At 34.8% G+C, this 19,741-nt stretch overlaps 1 protein-coding gene across 1 annotated transcript; it reads right to left on the bottom strand.

Annotated features, from left to right (window-relative positions):
* Nucleotides 1-2,199: 2,199 nt before the first annotated feature.
* LOC149229347 (17.1 kDa class II heat shock protein-like) lies at nt 2,200-3,305 on the bottom strand. The gene is made up of 3 exons (XM_089375820.1): nt 3,160-3,305; nt 2,870-3,087; nt 2,200-2,758 (listed from the first exon to the last, which is right to left on the bottom strand). The coding sequence occupies exons 2-3, from the start codon at nt 3,068-3,070 to the stop codon at nt 2,504-2,506; spliced, it is 456 nt and encodes a 151-aa protein (XP_089231946.1). The 5' UTR covers nt 3,071-3,087; nt 3,160-3,305; the 3' UTR covers nt 2,200-2,503.
* Between the last annotated feature and the right edge of the window lie 16,436 nt (nt 3,306-19,741).

A 19,741-nucleotide genomic window follows, 5' to 3' on the forward strand; every position in this document is an offset into this window, starting at 1 on the left:
GAAATGATGCAAGATGTCACAATGCAAGGCATTTTAAGTGGGATACATACAATGCCATCCTAAAAGAAAGTACGTGGAACTATGATTTGTTACACAAAAAGAAACTCCATTGCAATGTGACATGTTGTGACAACAAAAAGATTCAAATGATGTGATATATTTCAAAGTTCTTGAAAGCTTGATATGTCACATAAAAGGAAATGGTTCTACAATGCAATATGTTGCAACAAAGGAAACTTTTTAATGATGTGCTATCTAACAACAAACAACAATCCAATACACACAATATCAAAATGCAAACAATTTCAATTTCTCACACATACAAAATCTTTGAAGCAATATGATATGTTATGATAAAGGAAATTTTGAAGTGATGTGACTTTCATGACCAAAGGTGTTTTATTTGCGATGTACATTATGTTATACTACTAAAAAATACTAAGAAGTTGATGTCTCAATAATAATCAACCATAGTCAACAATTATCTACCCTATCAACATGGTCTATTATAGTCAATCATACTCAACCATTGTCAACTATCGTCCACAATAGCCAACAATCATCAACCCTATCAACATGTTTTAATATAATCAATCATCAGAGGAAGGTTCCTCTAAAACTCTTTGAAAGTTTACCAAAATGTGACAACTATGATTATCCAAAACTTTAATGTATTTTAATGGTTGGTGGGTGAAGAAACAACCATGCTTTCAATTGGTTTCCCCTCATTATTAAAACCACTTTAATCATTATTAAAACTACTTTACTCAATCCCATTTTAAAACATTTCCTTCTTTGAGCTAAAAGAAATTTTGAGAAAGCACACCATGTCATATAGATACAACCTTCTCTTTGAAGGAATACAACATTTTAGAATGATGCACTATGTCACAATCAAACCAAAAACATTTTCGAAAGAATACAAATTATATCATGCTAAAGAAAACCTTGTGAACCCATGATCTACCACATGGAAAGAAAATTCACCATGATGTACCATGTCGTGACAAGGAATGTTCTTGAAAGCTTGATGTACCACATAAAGATATGTCTCTATGATGCAATATGTTGTACTAATTGAAAGTTCAGAGTGATCCTCTATCTAATGGCTAGTGGCGTTTTAGGTCAAAAAATTCCAATGCCTTGTACATGGAAACATTCAACTGATATAATGTCACCACACTATATTTCAAACGTCACCACACTATATAATGTCACCACACTATATTTCAAATGCATTCTTTCATAAATTTCTTAGAAAGAAAAAAACCCTATACAAAATATTGAAAGATCCTCTTGCATCCAATCCACTTTGGACATTCAACCAATAAACCTTTAATATCTCTGGAACCTCATTAAATTTGAACTTAAAGTCCACAACAACTGAAATATAATAAGTTAAAAATTTCTTCTAATCAAACACAAAATATTTATGATACAAAATTGTAAATTTAAACAAACAATTTGAAAAAAAATAAAAAACCTCATAACCAAATCACACAAATCTTTAAGTTAAATCAAGAAACACAATGCCAAAACATTAATCTCAACTGAATCTCCTTTGCAACGTACAATCAAGTTCTTATTTCTAAAACTTTTCATTACAATACACTAAAAAGACATCAACCATTACTCTGCACCTCAATAAATTTTAGGTAAAAACATTTAATTAAAAAATACAGAACACATCAACAATTACTCTGCACCTCAATAAATTATAGGTAATAAATTTTAACTAAAAAATAAACAACAATTATTATCCGTGGGGGAGCAATTGCTCGTATGAACCTCTAAGCTCTCACATTCGTTTATAATTTAATATTTACATATCACAAATAATTTTTTCAAAGAATATGATATCTAATTAGTCGGATAGAAATCATTTAATTTATTCCCAGGTCATTTTATAAATTAGACTCGAAAATGTTGCTTAAAATATACCATTATTTTAAATGCTTACAGACAAAATTTAAAATTTTCACAAATGACACTATGGTCAACGTACATAAAAACTTCTCAAATACAGAAATTATAATGAAATAACTTGGAAAACACACTACCAGAGTACTCGAAAATGTTTCTTAAAATATACATTTATTGTTTCTTAAAATATACATTTATTTTTAAATACATCCGGATGAAGTTTAGATTTAAATTCCACAGGGCAAAATTTCCAAAAATTATACACCATGAGCAATGTCCATAAAAGCTTTTCAAATACAGAATTTATATTGAGATAACGAGAAAAATACTCACAATCAGAGTACGCTCAAGGGCTGCAGAGCCATGTTTTGCTGTAACAGGGAGCTCATCATATAAGAGAAGTATATATGATCTGTATTCGAATGCAGGTTGTTGGATACATAGATGCGTTGCATAGCATTTGATATTTATCAATCCTGCAAAAATAAAACTAGGGCACGGCCAACGAAATTCTACTAATTTAAACGAAATTCTACAAATTTCACCAAAGATTTCGAGATCTGCCTACACAGCGAAGGGATTATGCAATTTTAACTTCAATTGTCTTCGGTTTCTTAGGTTCCGGCGGGGGAAGCTTGGGAACGGTTACGGTCAGCACTCCATCCTGACAAACGGCAGATATGGCCTCAAGGTTAGAGTCAGCGGGCAGGGTGAATTTCCTCATGAACTTCCCCACCCTGCGCTCCATGCGAATATATTTCACTTCTGCTTCTTCCTTTTCGTTCCTCTTCCGCTCGCCACTGATGTTCAGAATGTTCTCGTCCTCCACTTGAACCTTCGCAGGAAACAGCAACACACATCTCAACAAAACCCTAGCAAATGGCCAAAACAGAAGAAAATAGACATATTTTGATGATCTGAAGGAAATTAAAGCGCAATGAGATACCTTGATGTCGTTGAACTTAAGGCCGGGCATATCGATTATAAAGACGTAGGAGTTGGGGTATTCTTTAACATCCACTGGAGTCGAAGCCATGGCCTTAGTATCACGCACATAAGAGCGAGTCGGGGCGTTGAGGAGCTTCTCCATTTCATCCGGCACGCCAAACAGCTGCTGCACTGTGCTCAACAGAGGATCCATTGCCATCTTTCAAATCTCTTACCCTGTAAAGAAAATATTATTATTTTCCCAGATTTTATTTCAACAAAACATCTGAAAATAACCAAATTGGTTACCGAGTTTTGAAGATCAGTGAAAAAACGATTTCAAAACGACCGATTGATTGCAGAGTCTGGATGCGAAAAGATCTTTAGAAGTCGGTATGTTAAAAGCAGGAGCGGAGGAAATACATTAATGTTTCCGCTCCATTCTGGAAGCGTCCAGAATTTTCGAGCCGGTTCTCGAGAATTCAGGTTCGGAATGTTCGTAATGCTATTCCCTCCTTTTTCTTTCGTCAACGAAGTGACGTGGCTATTACGGAAGAAGTTCGCTGAAATCAGTTGGGCCAGATTTATTTATTAAATATAATTTGAACACTTTTCCCAGATAATCAACCTTCAAGGCCGTTCAAAATGACCGCAGTCTAACGTGGAGGGCTCTTCTTCGTATTTTTCATTTAATCCTAGCCCTCTTTAAAGGGAGTCTTTTTTATCTTTTTTTATCGTAGTGCAACGTTTTAGATATATTTTTTGAAATTTTTATTCAATATAGTAGTGCAACGTTTTGGATATATTTTTTGAAATTTTTATTCAATATAGTAGTGCAACGTTTTGAATATATTTTTTGAAAATTTTATTCAAAATAGGAAAGGATAGGTTGGAATTAAATGTTACAAGTTTGCATAATTGAAGTATTTATTTATATATCTTTTAAGAATATAAGGAAAAATTTATTTATATATTTTAAAAATATAAGAAAAATAATAATGTTATTAAATAATGATAAAATAAATTTATTTACATATTTAAAAACAATAATAATATGATTAAATATCAAATGAGTGGATTTTGATAAAAAAATATTTTTGGTTTTTTCCTAATATTTGGAATTCTAGAGGAATTTGTTGGAGTTGTAGATTTGAATTATGAAATGTGCATAATCTAAATGGGCCAAATTTTTTTTAGCTATGTTGAATCTTACATTCAAAAATATAATTTAAAAAGCTAAATATAATAATTTCATTATAAAATATATCAAAAACCAAAATGCAAAATAAATAGATCAGGAAATTTCATTGATATTCCACATAGAATTCACTTGTTTAATAAATAAAATATTTTAATGTATGTTATAAAAACAATATTAGTAAAATATTTTTATATCAATTTTATATTTTTTTTCAGAAGAAAAAGCAGTATGGAGTATATATATTATGTTCAAAAAAGAGATCTGAATATACAGAAAATATGACGGGCTTTTGTCCCGGATATGTCCTCCTCTTCAGAAAGAGTTTTCATCTATCCATCTTTCATTTTTACATATACAAAAATTTTGAGCTGTATATAATTCATCATCATAGAACATTAAAAGACTTTCAAAACTATGTATATACCTATAGGTCAGAGTTACTATCTATCCAAAAATTAGAGCCTGAAGCATACCAGAATATTGTCGATCTTAAATGTCGGGCATAGAGAAGGGTTGTATGTCAAATGAGCAGGATTCCATAGTGATGTTGAGGTGCCACTTACCATATGGAGCTTGCATTCCTTCCTTTGAAAGTTTATCCGCCAGATCATTATGTTTGCGCTTTATGTGGGAAATAGGGAATATATCAGGCTTCCATAGTGCAGCTATCCTGTCCAGCCATCCTGAAAGGCTATCATTTTTTATATGATGATTGCCTTTTACATGTTCAATGATAAACTTAGAGTCTCCATAAACATTGATAGGGCTGATGTCCATGAAAGAACAGAAAAGTAGCAGACCATGCAGTGCCATTGTCTCTGCTTTGTTATTTGTCCCATTGCCACCATTCCAATACATATAGTATTGGAGATCACTTGAAATACCAATGTAAACACCACAAGCACAAACGCCATCTTTTGCCGCACCGTCAAAATGTGCCCTTGGGAAGTTGAGCTGTAGAGAGTCAGAGGCTGCCACCTTTTGATATTTCTGTAGGGGAATGTTATGGAGAATGGAGTCATAAAAAGGAATAACCTTATCCAGAGTACGCCCGAAATCCTCCTTACTGTTTTGGAAGATTCTTTTATTCCTCCACTTCCATATGAACCAGAAAACAATTAAAGGAATGGGGCGCCAGATAATTTTTTGAGAAACCCACCATTCAAATGCTTCAGTTATGGAAGAATGAGATATAGTAGGAAAGCCAAAGTAAGTTGCCAATTTCATCCACAGACTCTGGGATTGTGGGCAATTTAAGAATATGTGCAGGTTATCTTCAGTATTGGCAAAACATATCATGCAAATGGCAGGTCCATTCCAGCCTCTTTTCTGCAAATTTGACCATGTTAGGTTTTTATTATGATATAACAACCATGAAAACATGACGATTTTTAGCAGGCAGCACACCTTCCATAGAGAGTATGGAAAGATCTTCTGTGAGGTCTCTTCACGCTGATCTATCAAGGATTGATAAATGTCTCTTACTTGTACAATGGATCTGCCTTTGTTAACCTGCCATTCAATACTATCTCTATCCTTTATTTTATAAAAACCTGCATACTTCATATTGCAAATGATTCTTTTCCATTGGGTCGCCATGTCACCTTCTAGCCCCAGATCTCTGTCCGATTTCCATTGTGGAATGGCATCCTTCCACCCTTCAATGACCTGAGCCCAATAGAAAAGACCTTTTCGGTGGAGGAGCGTGAGAAGTTGTGGAGCAATAGTTGGGACCATTTCTACGCCCTTAATTGCATCAACTCCGATAAGGATGTTGTTTCCATTATGAAAATTCCATATAAGGTTTTTGCAGAAAAAAGGTAGAATCTTTTGTAAACTTCTCCAGATCGCCGAACCATTGGAGGGCCATTTTAAGCTGTTTCTGTACCAGTAGTATATATCCTCATTCTCCAGGTATTTCATTTTGATGGCTTGACTCCATAAACCATTCCCGAAGATCGCTCGCCACAAAGATTTACACAGTAGAGCCATGCCAAAAAGCCGAAGATTCATGATGCCCCAGCCTCCCTTTTTTTTGGAAGGGAGATGTTTTCTAATTTTTCCAGATGATATTTTCTCTTGTCCTTGCATCCTCCCCAAATAAATGTTGCCATTAAACACTTCAACTTTTTTATTATAGCATTACAGTCTGTGTAGGTTTCGTATGAAACAGGTGAGGAATAAATAATGAAGACCATAAAGGCATTGAAACAGTGGAAGGATCCCATCGCATCACATCATAAATCATTATATATTAAATCTTCATTTGATAAACTTTGAAATGAAACTTGATAACACTTTCCAATTGTGACTCGCATGAAGGTCGTACTTTTAAACTGTGACTTGAATGATCGCACTTCCACAACGCGACTTGGATAGTCACATCATCATTCCTCTCCAGATATGCGACTAGACCCCCCTGTCAACGTTGTAGGTCACAATATCTCATCCCAAAGCCTCACCAAAATATGTGACCAATCCTATAATGGGACTATGTGACCTCTCCTCGGTCGCTAAGTCATAAAACCATAGTTAAGCCCGTCGACAATCCACTAAACCTCCACTATTCTGCGACCTCGCCACCTAACCATTCTTCAAATCCACTAAGAGGCTAGTCACAAAATCATAATTGTCTGGACTAGTAATTTTTGTGACTCCCTCTCCTTTGTGATCATGCGACCTCTCCTCTAGCTAGACTAATCGTTTGTGTCCATCCTAGAAATCCACCTATAATGTAGAGAGTTTGATGTGTGAAAGGAGTGTTGAAATTAAAGGACACACGATACCTTCTTTGAAGAAAAAGATATGGAGACAATTTTGTCAAATTCTTTGGGGAGGGTATAGTAAATGCTTAGCAGAAAATTTAAAGGGATATTATAAATAAAAGGGGCAATGAACATGTGTCGTGACCCCAACATCCAATTACCATAGTATATTTTAAATTACCTAGTGCAATAAGAGAAATGGATTTAAATGGGTACCTATGCAAAGTTATCAAAGTTATTATATTATTATGGAAACTACAATTATTGTAATAAAGATAATATGCACAACAAAGACAATAGGAATGGTGAAGTCATATTAACACACTATGTCGCCATTCAATGAAAATCACATCATGAAAAAATGTTAAAGTAGTGCCTCGTGCGACCTTCACTTGTATAATTGCAGGGGACCTCTGGTTTCCTATCACAGATGGAAAATGTGACTACCCTTATATACCAGAATTGTGACTTGGCTATGCTTGCTCTTTTGAGGTCACAAGGTGCAATTTTAGACCCGACACTAGGACTAGAACTTGCGACCTGTCTTGTAATTCACACTTGCGGCCATATCAAGCTCTCTCTACCTAATAAATATACACACCTTGACATGGTTACCTCCCTATATGTGTGTTTGGCAACTAATATGCTAAGGAAAAAAGGCAATGGGACTAGTTCCCATATGCCAAAGGAAACTGCATAAATCCCATGTTCCTTATTTCGCGCATCACCTAAAGCTTAAATGCCATATAATGAATACCACTTCTCCTCAATTAAATTGTTTTGAACATGGATTTGGCTATGGAGTGCAAAGATACACAAAAAATATCAACTGGGAAGAGTTGTATGTAATAAAAATGTGAAGCCTTAAGCATGAAGACAATTCAAAGGGGATGTTGGCAGACTTAAAAGGAAGTTTTATGGTTGTTAGCATGGTGCCATGAACAAAGACACAAGAAATAGAGCCAAAGACATGAATGTTATGTCAAACATATAGATGGTTTCTACCACCCATTTTGGCAACAACAAAAAAAACATATGAAGGCTTGGGCATATTATACAATGGGCACAATGAGAATCACATTATAGGAATACAAAGGCAATATAGTATAACAATAGCAATGCCACATGTGTTGGAAGCATACAAGGCGAGTGTCGCAAATAGAAAAATCCAAGTACGTTGCAAAGGATTTTGAGTCATGTACTGAAGAAGACCATGAAATGAAGGGACACGAGGGAAAAGGAAAATCAACATGGGCTATGATCCTCTTAAAGCTTAGAGTGGAAGAAAGCCCCTAATTTTAATCAAGTGATTAAGCTTTTTAATTTCATTCTTTGTTGGAAAGTATGTATGACCGATTTCGTTTGTTTGTAGATAGATCATTTTCATGAATAAAACTGGGGTTTTCTTACAAGAGGTTGTGCAACTAGGGTTTCAGCAAACATGCTAACTACCCCCATGAAATAGCCCAAGGAATTGTGTCAACCTTGATGACAGCTACATGCACAAGAAAATGGACATTTAACATAGTAAATGAACATTGTCACCTTGTTCGTTAGCTTGTATGAGTCACCATACCATTGCAACAACATTGGCAACAAGCATTAAGGTTTCAAGCAACCTTCTTTATTCTCCCCACAATTTCTCTTCCATCATATTGTAAATGTTTCTCATCATAATACCAGTAGCTTTGTTGAGATTCATTTGAGCATGTAATAGTCACTAGATGAGAGAGAGTAGTGAGGAAGATCAAGAGTCATGAGGGTAGGCCAGAGGTCGTAGTAGGTGAACAAACACCTCACCTCTATAAATGTATCCTCATGCCTCATTAGAAGGGGGGAGGATTTTTAGCACTTGAGCTAGGGAATAGCATTAGATAGTTGATTTGTGCTTGAGAGCTATAGGCACTCAGCTCTTGGCATCTATTAGGGTGAGCTTTAGTGAGGCTATGGTTTTGCATTGGATAATGGTATGAGCAACCCATGTTCCACTGTTGGGCATTGATCGATTGCAAGATATGTACTTGTATTTGCAACAACATTAATAAGAATTTCTTCATTTCCAACATTTTTTCCCATGCTTACTCATAGTGGTTGTATTGGTTGTGCATTATTTTCATTGTATTTGTATGAGTGCCTTTATATAGGAAATATGTTATGGACTAGTTTGTAATTGTTGTGTGTGTTTTCTTCTGAATCTGTGCTTACTTATTCCACACGTCAGTGACCTGTTGTAAACTAATTTGCAATTAACCTCTGGCATGTTCTTGTTCATGTATGTATGGGGCAGTTTTGGCTCACTGATTCATCTCAAGGCATACTTCTTCTTATTGTTGTTGTGACTTTCTTGTACCTCTTTCTGCAATTTGTCAATCTTGGGTTAAATTTGTTTCATTTTCCAAGCATTTCATTCTTGTCCTTTCTCTAACAGTATCAAATTTGACAGATAAGAGTGAAAACCAACATGATGGTAGTTGGTCCTACATACCATATGGGGCTCCTATCCCAAACATTGTGAGGTATAATTGATAATTCATAGTGGGGAGGCACCCTAGCTGTTGGCGACATCCATCACCATTAACACTATCATAGAATTCCATGTCATCATATGTTGACATCACAACCAATTGACTAAGACATCATGTGGTGTTGACTAGTAGCCATTTTTCATTTATCATTGTGCCGAATGATCATGTATAGAAGGAAGGCCTAGGGATCTTGTGTTTTATGGTCAATTCCTTCGTTAATAAAAAAGTCTTAGGGTGCAAGATTTACATTAATTATAATTATCAGGAAAAATCTTCATATAATGTCGTTTGTCTCATGCTAACACACATAACCTTCCACCTTTGAACTTAGTATGATGCGACATGAAATATGTATATCTATCGACAAAGATTTTCCCATTATGTGAAGTATTTCTATGGCGCTACTATGTCATCACACCCATGTCTACACCACAAACCCTCTATAATGGGACATGAATTTTACTGTTGTTTGACAAAAAATATTCATTTATATGGACTCTGTCAACTACGAGACCATGGCTCTCCACACCAAAAATTTCCAACCAGCCATGGTGCACCATCAATATTTATGTTAGTTAATGGGAAAATATTGTATATGCCTTTTTTCAGCCCATGTGAAACCTTGTGCCCTTAGAGCCCTACCAAAACTAAAACTGTCATAACTCCTTATCCTTTTGGAATTTTTCAAAGTGCCCTATACCGTTAGAAAGGTATTTATGAGGATTATCCAACCATGTACTTTGTAAGAGAACTTCAGTTGATTTATTGTTAAAAAAAAAAAAAAAAACAACAACAACAACAACAACAAACAAACAAACAAACAAACAAACTCCCTCAAAGATATGCATTCAAATAAATAGTATGCAAACACCAAAGACACATCAACAATAATTAATTTACATCAATGACGGTTGTCTTCTTAATAAAAAAACTCCAACAAGCTCCCCTCAGAGCTTGACACTTCTTGAAATAAATGACAACACTTTGCTTAATAGAAATATTCAAGATGCTTTTAATGTAATTAGAAAGACTACTCATTCAAAATATCATAATATGGCTCATTTTGTAATATTAGAATCTATTGTAATCAAGTCCATACGGAAAATTGTTCGATGTCATGTATATGAAATTTTTAAAATAAACATAAAATAAATTTAAAAGTACTATATTGCAAGAGAAAATCTTGACAACTGAGGTCAAACAAATTATTGGGCCTTTGTTGGTAGGTTTCTTCATTCAGACATGAGGTTAAATGATGTTGTTAAGGAAGTAATACAATTTTTTGGCATGAATATACTAGGCCTTCATCCAATAAAAAGGATACGCTAATGTTGAGAAAAGGTTGTAAATACTATCAATCCCATGTTAAGCACTTCCTTGACATGAAACAAATAGAACTCTATGAGATATTTAAGAAGGAGGGCATGGAATTGAACCTATGCCAAATATATTAAGAAATGCAAATATTGATATGTTATAATATGCATAGATGATTACACATGTTATTGTAGATACTTTGTAGAATTTGATTATTTTTACGACACAGATGTACCCATCGTGTTTTTCATACTAACATTGTTTTGTATTACTCATCCATACTATAACTAATTTGATTAATATAATTTATTCATTGCATCATGTGTCCAAAGTCCTACAGACAAAAATATTATGATAAATATTGTTTATATGGGACATGCTCTAGGTGTAGTGTGTTTGCATTATTGTGCTAGTGCATTCATGAAAGTGAGGAGCATGAATTTGGGAGGATGATAGTAGATGCATAGATTCAATCCTATGAACAATATAGTGGGAAAGTAAGAAAAATGGTTGCATTGGTGAAGTCCAATGCAAGTTAAGGTAGCAATTTTTCTTACAACACTTTCCAATTTGACATGTATTTTTTTTATAAGCTACTTTTGTGTCATTGGGTCTGGGTGTGTGATTAAAATAGGTTTTTTTTTATAAAAATTGATATATATTTTCAACGTGTGCATGTACCATGATTATAAGATGAAAAAATTAGAATATGCAGGAAGACCTTTTCCCTTGTAACTGTATTGTCAATTGTGGATTTTTCTAAGGACTACACCCTTCAGCCATAAAATGAGATTAAGAGTCAATATTAAAATTCAAATAAAGTTATAATAATGGTATATATCACATATAGGCATGGGATGGATAATAATAATGAGAGGAGGATAATAATTGAGACAAACTTCTACATAAGTGATGACATGCGACATTGCCTACATTATGTGTGATGTTGCTTCCAAATGTTCTATGATCACTTGAAGGATAGAAATATATAGATGTATCGACATTGAATTTGATCATATGGTTGTGTGGGCCCAAAAATTCCCATGTATTCAAACGGTTTAGTATATTTCACAAAATATACAATGTGCCCCATATACAAAACAAATTTAAGACTAGGCATGTGAAAGGTGAGCATGATGGGACTGGAGCATGCATCAAAATTACACTAAAAAGTGAAGTGATGAATTCTACAACAAATTTTCCCTTATTTGAGATCCAAAATTTACATACCAATGCATTGTAAAAAAATCCTCATATTTAAGATGAAAAATCTATAGTCCATAGTAATTTCATATTGAGAAAGTGTGTAATAAACATCAACAAGGACAAGTCACACACAAAGAAATTTTTGGGATGTTTTCAATATAGATTAGTCAAATTCATATCATTGCAACACACTCTACGAAACTCGTGAATTTCATTCACTTTGCAACGTGGACATCCATTTGTTTGAATTATGGACATAAAAACTAGCTTGTTTTCATGGAGCATGTAGTAGTTGTAGAAGTAACTTGAAATTTGCAGCTGCTAATGAATTTAGACTAAAAAAAATAGACACAAATTTCTTCTACTCAATTTGTGGAAAGGAAAACATACAATAGAAATACATGCAATCATTCAATCACAATGAACACAATATTTTTACTAGGGAACCCAACTGGGAAAAACCCCTCCTCTGTTTGTTTTATACCAGATAAGAAAAATGATCTATTATGATGATAGCTTCAATCCTTGAAGCTCAACCTACACTGCAATACTAATCTCTTCCTCTTGAGTCTTCTCTAGAAAATAATTAGCCAAATTTAAGCCTCCTACTCCTCCTATTTCCTTGCACAATTGCTGAGGAAATTAGCTCCTAAATAATAGGAAAAGCTCCTGTTTGCTTGGACGATTAAAAAGAGAAAACCATCACATACTACATGAAAATATTGTACACTCACTAATATACAATAATGATTACATTGATGCCTTCTTCCTCTACTCAACTAGCAAATTTGAATTCCATTCGTGACTAGGGCTATTTTAGTAAATTGAATAGTTAACTGAGAGAGCAATGAGTTAACAATCATTACGACTACTCAACTGAACTCTTGCTGACTCTATTCATGACTAGATCTTAGGTAACTGATTTTCACTAACTATAACTCCATTTGATTACTATATCTAAGCAATCAAATCATGCACAACTCTAATTCTTGCCCACGAACTCAAATTGACTAACTTAACTAAGTAACTTGGCCATGTCACTCCTGCTAACTACAACTCAAGTCATCATGCTAATGTGGAAATTCGAATTTCTCCATTTGACTACGACAAAAGTCAAATGAATCCTTTTCTTGCTATAATTTAACACTCCCTCTTAGCAAGAAAAGGGTTATGAACCACACCTATCCTGCTCCTGTGTAAATCAAACTTTCCTCTTGAGAAATCATTTTTCAATATGTTTGCATTCTACTCCTCTATGGGAATGTACTGCAACATGATGATCCTCCTCTGCACACAATCTCTCAGGTGATGGTACTTGATGTTTGTATGCTCAGATCTATCATGAAACACTATATTTTCATATAGTTTTATACTACTCTGATTATCATAGTGAATCAATGTAGGCTCCATCCCATTACTGAAGAGACCAACCAGGATCTTCCTCATCCAAATAGCCTCGCATTTTTGTTGACTAGGATCCATCTACTCAACCTCTGCTGAGTTGAGTGCTACAGATATTTGTTTCCTATTGTACAAAGGAACTGATGTTGACCCAACTTTGAAGATAGCTTCTTATGTTCTCTTCTTGTCTAATGGACTCCCTGCCCAATCTGCATTCGTGAAGCCTTGTAGCTTCACACCATCTATCTTCCTGTACCATAAACCAAAACCTACGATGCCATTGAGGTATTTGAGATTTTGTTTTGCTGCTTTCTAGTGAAGCTTGGTAGGCTCCACCATAAACTGACTAAGCTAATTAACTGCAAAATAAATATTGGGCCTTGTGTTCATGAAGTCAATCAAGGACCCCACCAGCTATCTATAGATAGTTCCATCTATTACCTCTCATGTAGAATCATCCCCTTTCCTCTAGGTAGTATATAGAGGAGTTTCCATGGGCTTGCAATCGTGCTTATGAAATCTCTAATGGATTTCAAAGGTGTACTTCACCTAACCATTAAATATCTCTCCATATCCCTACCACGCCTCTAAACCAAGGAAGTAGTGCATTAAGCCCATATCATTCATCTCAAACTCTCTTTCAAGGTCCTCCTTATATGAATGGATCAACTTCTCATCTCCTATAACTATCAAATTATATACACACAAGACTAAGATGATAAAATTGCCAACTACCAAAATCTAGTAGATATTGGCATCTGCTTCACTCTTAGTGATGTCCAATCCACTGAAATATGAATCTATACAAGTGTACCAAGCACGAGGTTCATGCTTGAGATGATAGAGGGCTCTCCTGAGTCTACACACACGTGTCTCCCTGTCAAATGTCTTAAATCCTTTGGGTTGCTCAATGTAGATCTCTTCCTCAACCATTCCATTGAGGAAGGTAGTCTTAATATCCATTTGGTGGATATTCCACCCAAATTGTTTTGCTAATGCTAGCATGGTCATAATAGAAGAGTATCTTTCCATGGGGGAAAATGTCTCCTCATGATCAACTCCCTCCACTTGTGAGAAGCCTTTGGCCACAAATCTAGCCTTTTACTTCTCAACACTGCCATCAACTACATGTTTCACCTTATACACCCACTAGAGCTAATAACAAATTTTCCCTCAGGTCTTGGCATAACCTCCCAATCACGATTCTTCGTGATGGATTCATACTCATCCATCATGGCATCTATACACACCTTTTGGAAACTTCCTCCTTAAATGAAGAAGGTTCAGAATCAATCAATTTTGTCATGAGCATCATATATATGGTATATCTATCTGGTGATCTCTGTCTTTCTGTGTAAGGAGCTAGGAGCTCCAACCTGCTCCAGAGCTTCCTGCACCAACCTGTTTGCCTCCATAGTTCTCTTCGTCCATTCTCTAGAAGGCTTTGTGTGAGTGGGTTCCTACACTCGACCTGCTCTCCGCTCCTCCAAATTTAGCTACTCCACAACAACTTTTGGATCTAAATAAGGCTCCTCCTTTGTTGGGATACTTAACTCTCACTCTAGAGAGTTTCTCCTGGCCTTATCCTCATCAAATTTGACATCTCTCCTCATCAGAGTCATCCTAAGTGAAGGAATATACACCTTGTAAATATGAGGTGTCTTTGTGTATCCTATAAAGATCCCCCTCTCTATAGTAGGCTCCATCTTTTTTATGTTATCTTTGGAGACATGAAAATAGATCATGGATCCAAATATGCGAAAGTGGGAGACATTTGGCTTGCTTCCAGATAAAGCCTCTTAAGGTGTGATCATTCCAAGAATTTTGTGAGGGCTCCTGCTTTTCAAATAAGCAGTTCTATTGCATGATTATGCCCATAGGTATAGTGGTAGTCCCTAGTCATGTAACATTTCTCTTGCAGCCCCTACAATGATTCCATTTTTCCTCTCTGTCACACCATTTTGTTGTGGGTTGTGAGGTGCAGTAGACTCCCTTCTAATACCCTCATTGGAGCATAATTCTTTGAAGGCATTAGACACATACTATCCTCCATTATCACTTCTCTGGGATTTAATTATCTTTCCAGTCTCATTTTCAACTAACGCTTTGAATTCAACAAAATTTGAATAAAAAACATCTTTATTTTTCATAAAATAGATCCAACATTCGTGGAAAAAGTCATCTGCAATGATCACATAATACCTGTGCTTTACAACTGAGACTGTAGAAAATGGTCCACACACATTTGAGTGAACTCACTCCAAGATGGCTCTAGCTCTACTATCTCGGCCATGGAAGGATGATTTAACATGTTTTCCAATAGTGCATCCATTGCAAACATAATGTTGATCAAGGATGCATTTTGGAAGTCCAGTGGTGATATGTTGCATTATTTTCAAAGCTCCATGGTGTAGGTGTCCCATGCACCTATGCCATAGCTCTCCAACATCTAGGCCTTAAACATGTTCTATCTTACTTCAAAATGCAACACATGTATCCACCTCTAGCTTGTATATATTTTTAACCCGAACACCAATTTTTTTTACATGTCCAATAGAAACATGCTTTAGATAATATTTCCCCTTACATAACACCACTTCATATCCATGATCTTCAAGTACAACAACAGAAACTGAATTTTTCTTCATACCAGGCACATACATTACATTCTTTAGGTCAATATGAGAGAATCCCTCTTAAAGGTGACAATGTGAATCCTTTTGGTATTATACCTCCCATCATCTCCAAGTTCTATGTGTAATTGTAGGTCCTTCTCCTCCAGGTTGTTGAAGAACTCCTTATTTCCTGTCATATGAAATGAAGCACCAGAATCTAAGTAGAATAAACTTCCTCATACGGTACTTTCCATGAATGCAATGAGGGTAAAATCCAACTTGAATTGTCATGCGATAGCATCACCTCTTGTTGCTCCTACAGAATTCTTACTTGATTTCTTGTGCAGACACTTGGTTGCATAGTGTCCATACTCATGACAATAAAAACATTTAGATTTATTGAGGTCTTTCTTCTTGCCATGGTTCTAGCTAGATTCTGCTTTGCCTTGGGCCTTCTTTCCTTTGTCTTCATTTCCTTTTCCTTCCAAATAAAAGTTTCCCTCCTCATGAGTTTTGGATGTGACACCATCTCTAGTGTTTCTTCTAATCTACTCCTACACCAAATCAGACCAAAGTCTCTCCCATCAGACCAAAGTCTCTCCCAATATGGGAACTTATCTCTTCCATTAACTAAATCCTGATAGTTTTGCCAAGATTTTGGAAAGCCAAGGAGTGCTAAGCTCACAATTTCAGATGATGGCACATTTTCTCCAACTCCTCCAAGTTCATCTCTCACCTAAGTGAATTCTGATAGGTATTGAACAACAATTTCATTTTTACCCATTCAAATGTTCTTGAGCTTATCTCTCAATGCCAATTTACTAGCATCATTGTTGCTTTGAAATAGATCTATCAGAGTTTTCCACATTGCAAATGGAGTCTCCTTACCATGCAAATTCGAAACCACATGATCTTTGACTCCTTACAGGATGATCCTCCTAGATTTTGTTGTGTCTTTATTCCATTGTGCCAACTATTGAGAATTTGATGCTGGTGGTTTTGGAATATTAGTTTGTATGTACTCTAGTACTCCATTTTCATACAACACAACTTCCATCCTTTCTTTCTAAGCATAGAAATTTGAAGTTCCCTCCAATGTATACTCAAGCCTTAATCCATTGAAAGATGTTGTTCTTGCACTGAAGAAAATTTGCACCAAAAACTTTTTATTTGAAATTTTTCTGAGAGAAGATCTAGAACCTGGTTTTTATGTTGTCTTCAATAGCTCTAATACCATGTAGAAGTAACTCTAAATTTTCAGCTGCTAATGAATTCAGACGGAAAACAATAGGCACAAATTTCTTCTACTGAATCTATGGAAAGGAAAAGATACAATAGAAACGCATGCAATCATTCAATCATAATGAACAAAATATTTTTATTGGGGAACCTAATGGGGAAAACCCCTTCTCTGTTTGTATTATATCATATGATAAATTTGATCTATCATAATGACAACTTCAATCCTTGAAGCTCCACCTACACTACAATATTGATCTCTTCCTCCTGAGTCTGCTCTGGAAAATATTTATCCAAATCTAGGCTTCTTGCTCCTCCTATTTCCTTGCACAATTACTGAGGAAATTATCTCCTAAAGAATAGGAAAAGTTCTTATTTTCTTGCACAATTACCAATAGAAAACCTCAACTGCACTCACTAGTATAAAATAATGATTAAATTGATGCCCTTATCCTCCATTCAACTAGGAAATTCGAACTCCATGCATGAGAAAAGTTATTTTCAGTATATTGACAAGTTATATGAGAGATCTATGAGCTAATAACAATTAAAACTACTCAATTGAACTGCTACTGACTCTATTCATGACTAGAGCTTAGATAATTGAGTTTTGTTAACTATAACTCCACTAGATTTCTATATCTTAGCAATCAAGTCATGTACAACTCTACTTCTTGCCCATAAACTTGAATTGACTGACTTAACTAAGTGACTTGGTCATGTCACTCCTTCTGAATACAACTCAATTCATCCCATTGATGTGGAAATTCGAATTTCTCCATTTGACTAAGGCACAAGTTAAATGAAGCCTTTGCTTACTACAATTTAACAGCAGTGGTGAATGGGATGATTGTGAATAAATGGAATGGGTTGATGAATGGGATGATATATCAATTTTGGTATACCGACATGTAATTTTTGAAACAATCTTACTAGAGGAGGGTGAATCAACCATTTCAATATATTAGGACCATATATCTAATCTTATACAACCAAGTATAGACATTTCACATTGTTTTTGAGTTTTGTTTTTGTTTTTTATTTAACTATGTGATTAAGTGGACTATAAATTTGCATTTTACCATAAATTACAATTTTTAGGACAGATATATGCAGTTGTTTCTCAAAATAAAATGAATGTGGCATTGATTATTAGCTGACATGATGAATGTTGGGGAATCAATTCCTCAATACGTCATTAATTGATGATGAAGTCAATAAATTTCCAACTAGGTCAATGTTTTTTAAGGGTGAATATCTTACACTAGATGGAAAATAAAGAAATATTAGTGGTATGTATTCATGGATTATAGACTAGGTGTAGTGGTGTATTTCTATACACACTTAGTCACTGGTACAAAATTTCAACTACAAAACATGTCTACGAGGATTTCTCACAAGGTATGCTACTTCCTATCTCATTCATAACATGAGATACTAATGGAGACCATTAACAAAAGAGATGAACTAGAGAGTGTACTTTAATGAAATAAGAAAGTTATACAAAAGAGGTAGAATGGAATGCTCAACATTATATTCTATACTGAGTATGTGGATTGTTGTGCAATAAATTTCAAAGCATATATGTTACTTACGAATCATTTTTTCTAATGTATTTACATATGACTAAGATTATTTTAATGCATGGTTTTGACTAATTTTCCCTTCTCTATGGCCAAGTTATGTAAATTGATTTTAGGATTTTTTGTTTGAATTCATTTTTTGACTCTTTCAAATGTTGCAAGGAAATATAGTGTTTATTTTGGAGTCACAAACGAGGGAAACACCTTCATGATTTATTGCATCATCTATGGTGGGTTCTCTTAGATTTAATTTTAAATTATCAATTTGTAAAGTCTAATAATTCACTGAAAAAATCATAATGAGAATATTTTTTCTTTGTGAAACCATCAAAGAGACAAAGCATGCCCAAAAAGAAAAAGAAAAAATGAGCTCCTTCTTATATTAGTGGTACAAATATTGACAATATCGAGATGCAAATGATGGTAGTGAGTGGAAGTTCTTAACGAGTCACCATTGAGAGCCATTTTGTATATATGACATCATATTCCATACTTTTGTGTTTGGGCATGAAATGCCATTTGTATATTGAAGCCATTATGGGCCTTTTTGTGTCATTTTTACAAATGAGACAATTTTGAGTGTGTGTGTGTGTGTGTATATTCCATGGTACATGTTCTATGAATTGAAGTGTTTGTTTATTTGATGTCGAACTATTATATTGCTAGTTTGAATTTGCATATATGTTAATTTAATGTTTTGAAATTTAAAGTTTTAAATTTGATGGTATTTTCAATTTTGATTGTTGAGGAAGATGCATTAGTATAGGTCATTTTTGTTGAAGAATATACATGACCTCTTGGGGTTTCATAAAAGTTCCAAATAAAAAAACCACCAGATCACTAGAGATTGGTGCAAAAGTCATGGTCTCCTTCTGATAATAACTTCCCTACTTGTCGACATGAATGAGTCCCATCCTTCATATTCATTAGATTCATATCTACCGATTTCAAGTTCGTTCCTCATATGCCCATACTTAGGATCATATGTCTTGGCATGCTCCACATTTTCAAAAATCAAGCCAAACCCCAAAGATTTTCC

The sequence above is a fragment of the Pinus tabuliformis genome, chromosome J (genome assembly GCF_031772625.1).
Source record: "Pinus tabuliformis cultivar Carrire ecotype Pingquan chromosome J, CPIR1, whole genome shotgun sequence".
Taxonomy (NCBI): Eukaryota; Viridiplantae; Streptophyta; class Pinopsida; order Pinales; family Pinaceae; genus Pinus; species Pinus tabuliformis.

Bases quoted from the DNA above. Each gene is read 5' to 3' on its own strand.
- LOC149229347 (XM_089375820.1), bottom strand. From the start codon at position 3,070: ATGGCAATGGATCCTCTGTTGAGCACAGTGCAGCAGCTGTTTGGCGTG. The intron at 2,759-2,869 runs GTATCTCATTGC...TTTCCTGCGAAG, and splicing joins TTAAGTTCAACGACATCAAG to GTTCAAGTGGAGGACGAGAA.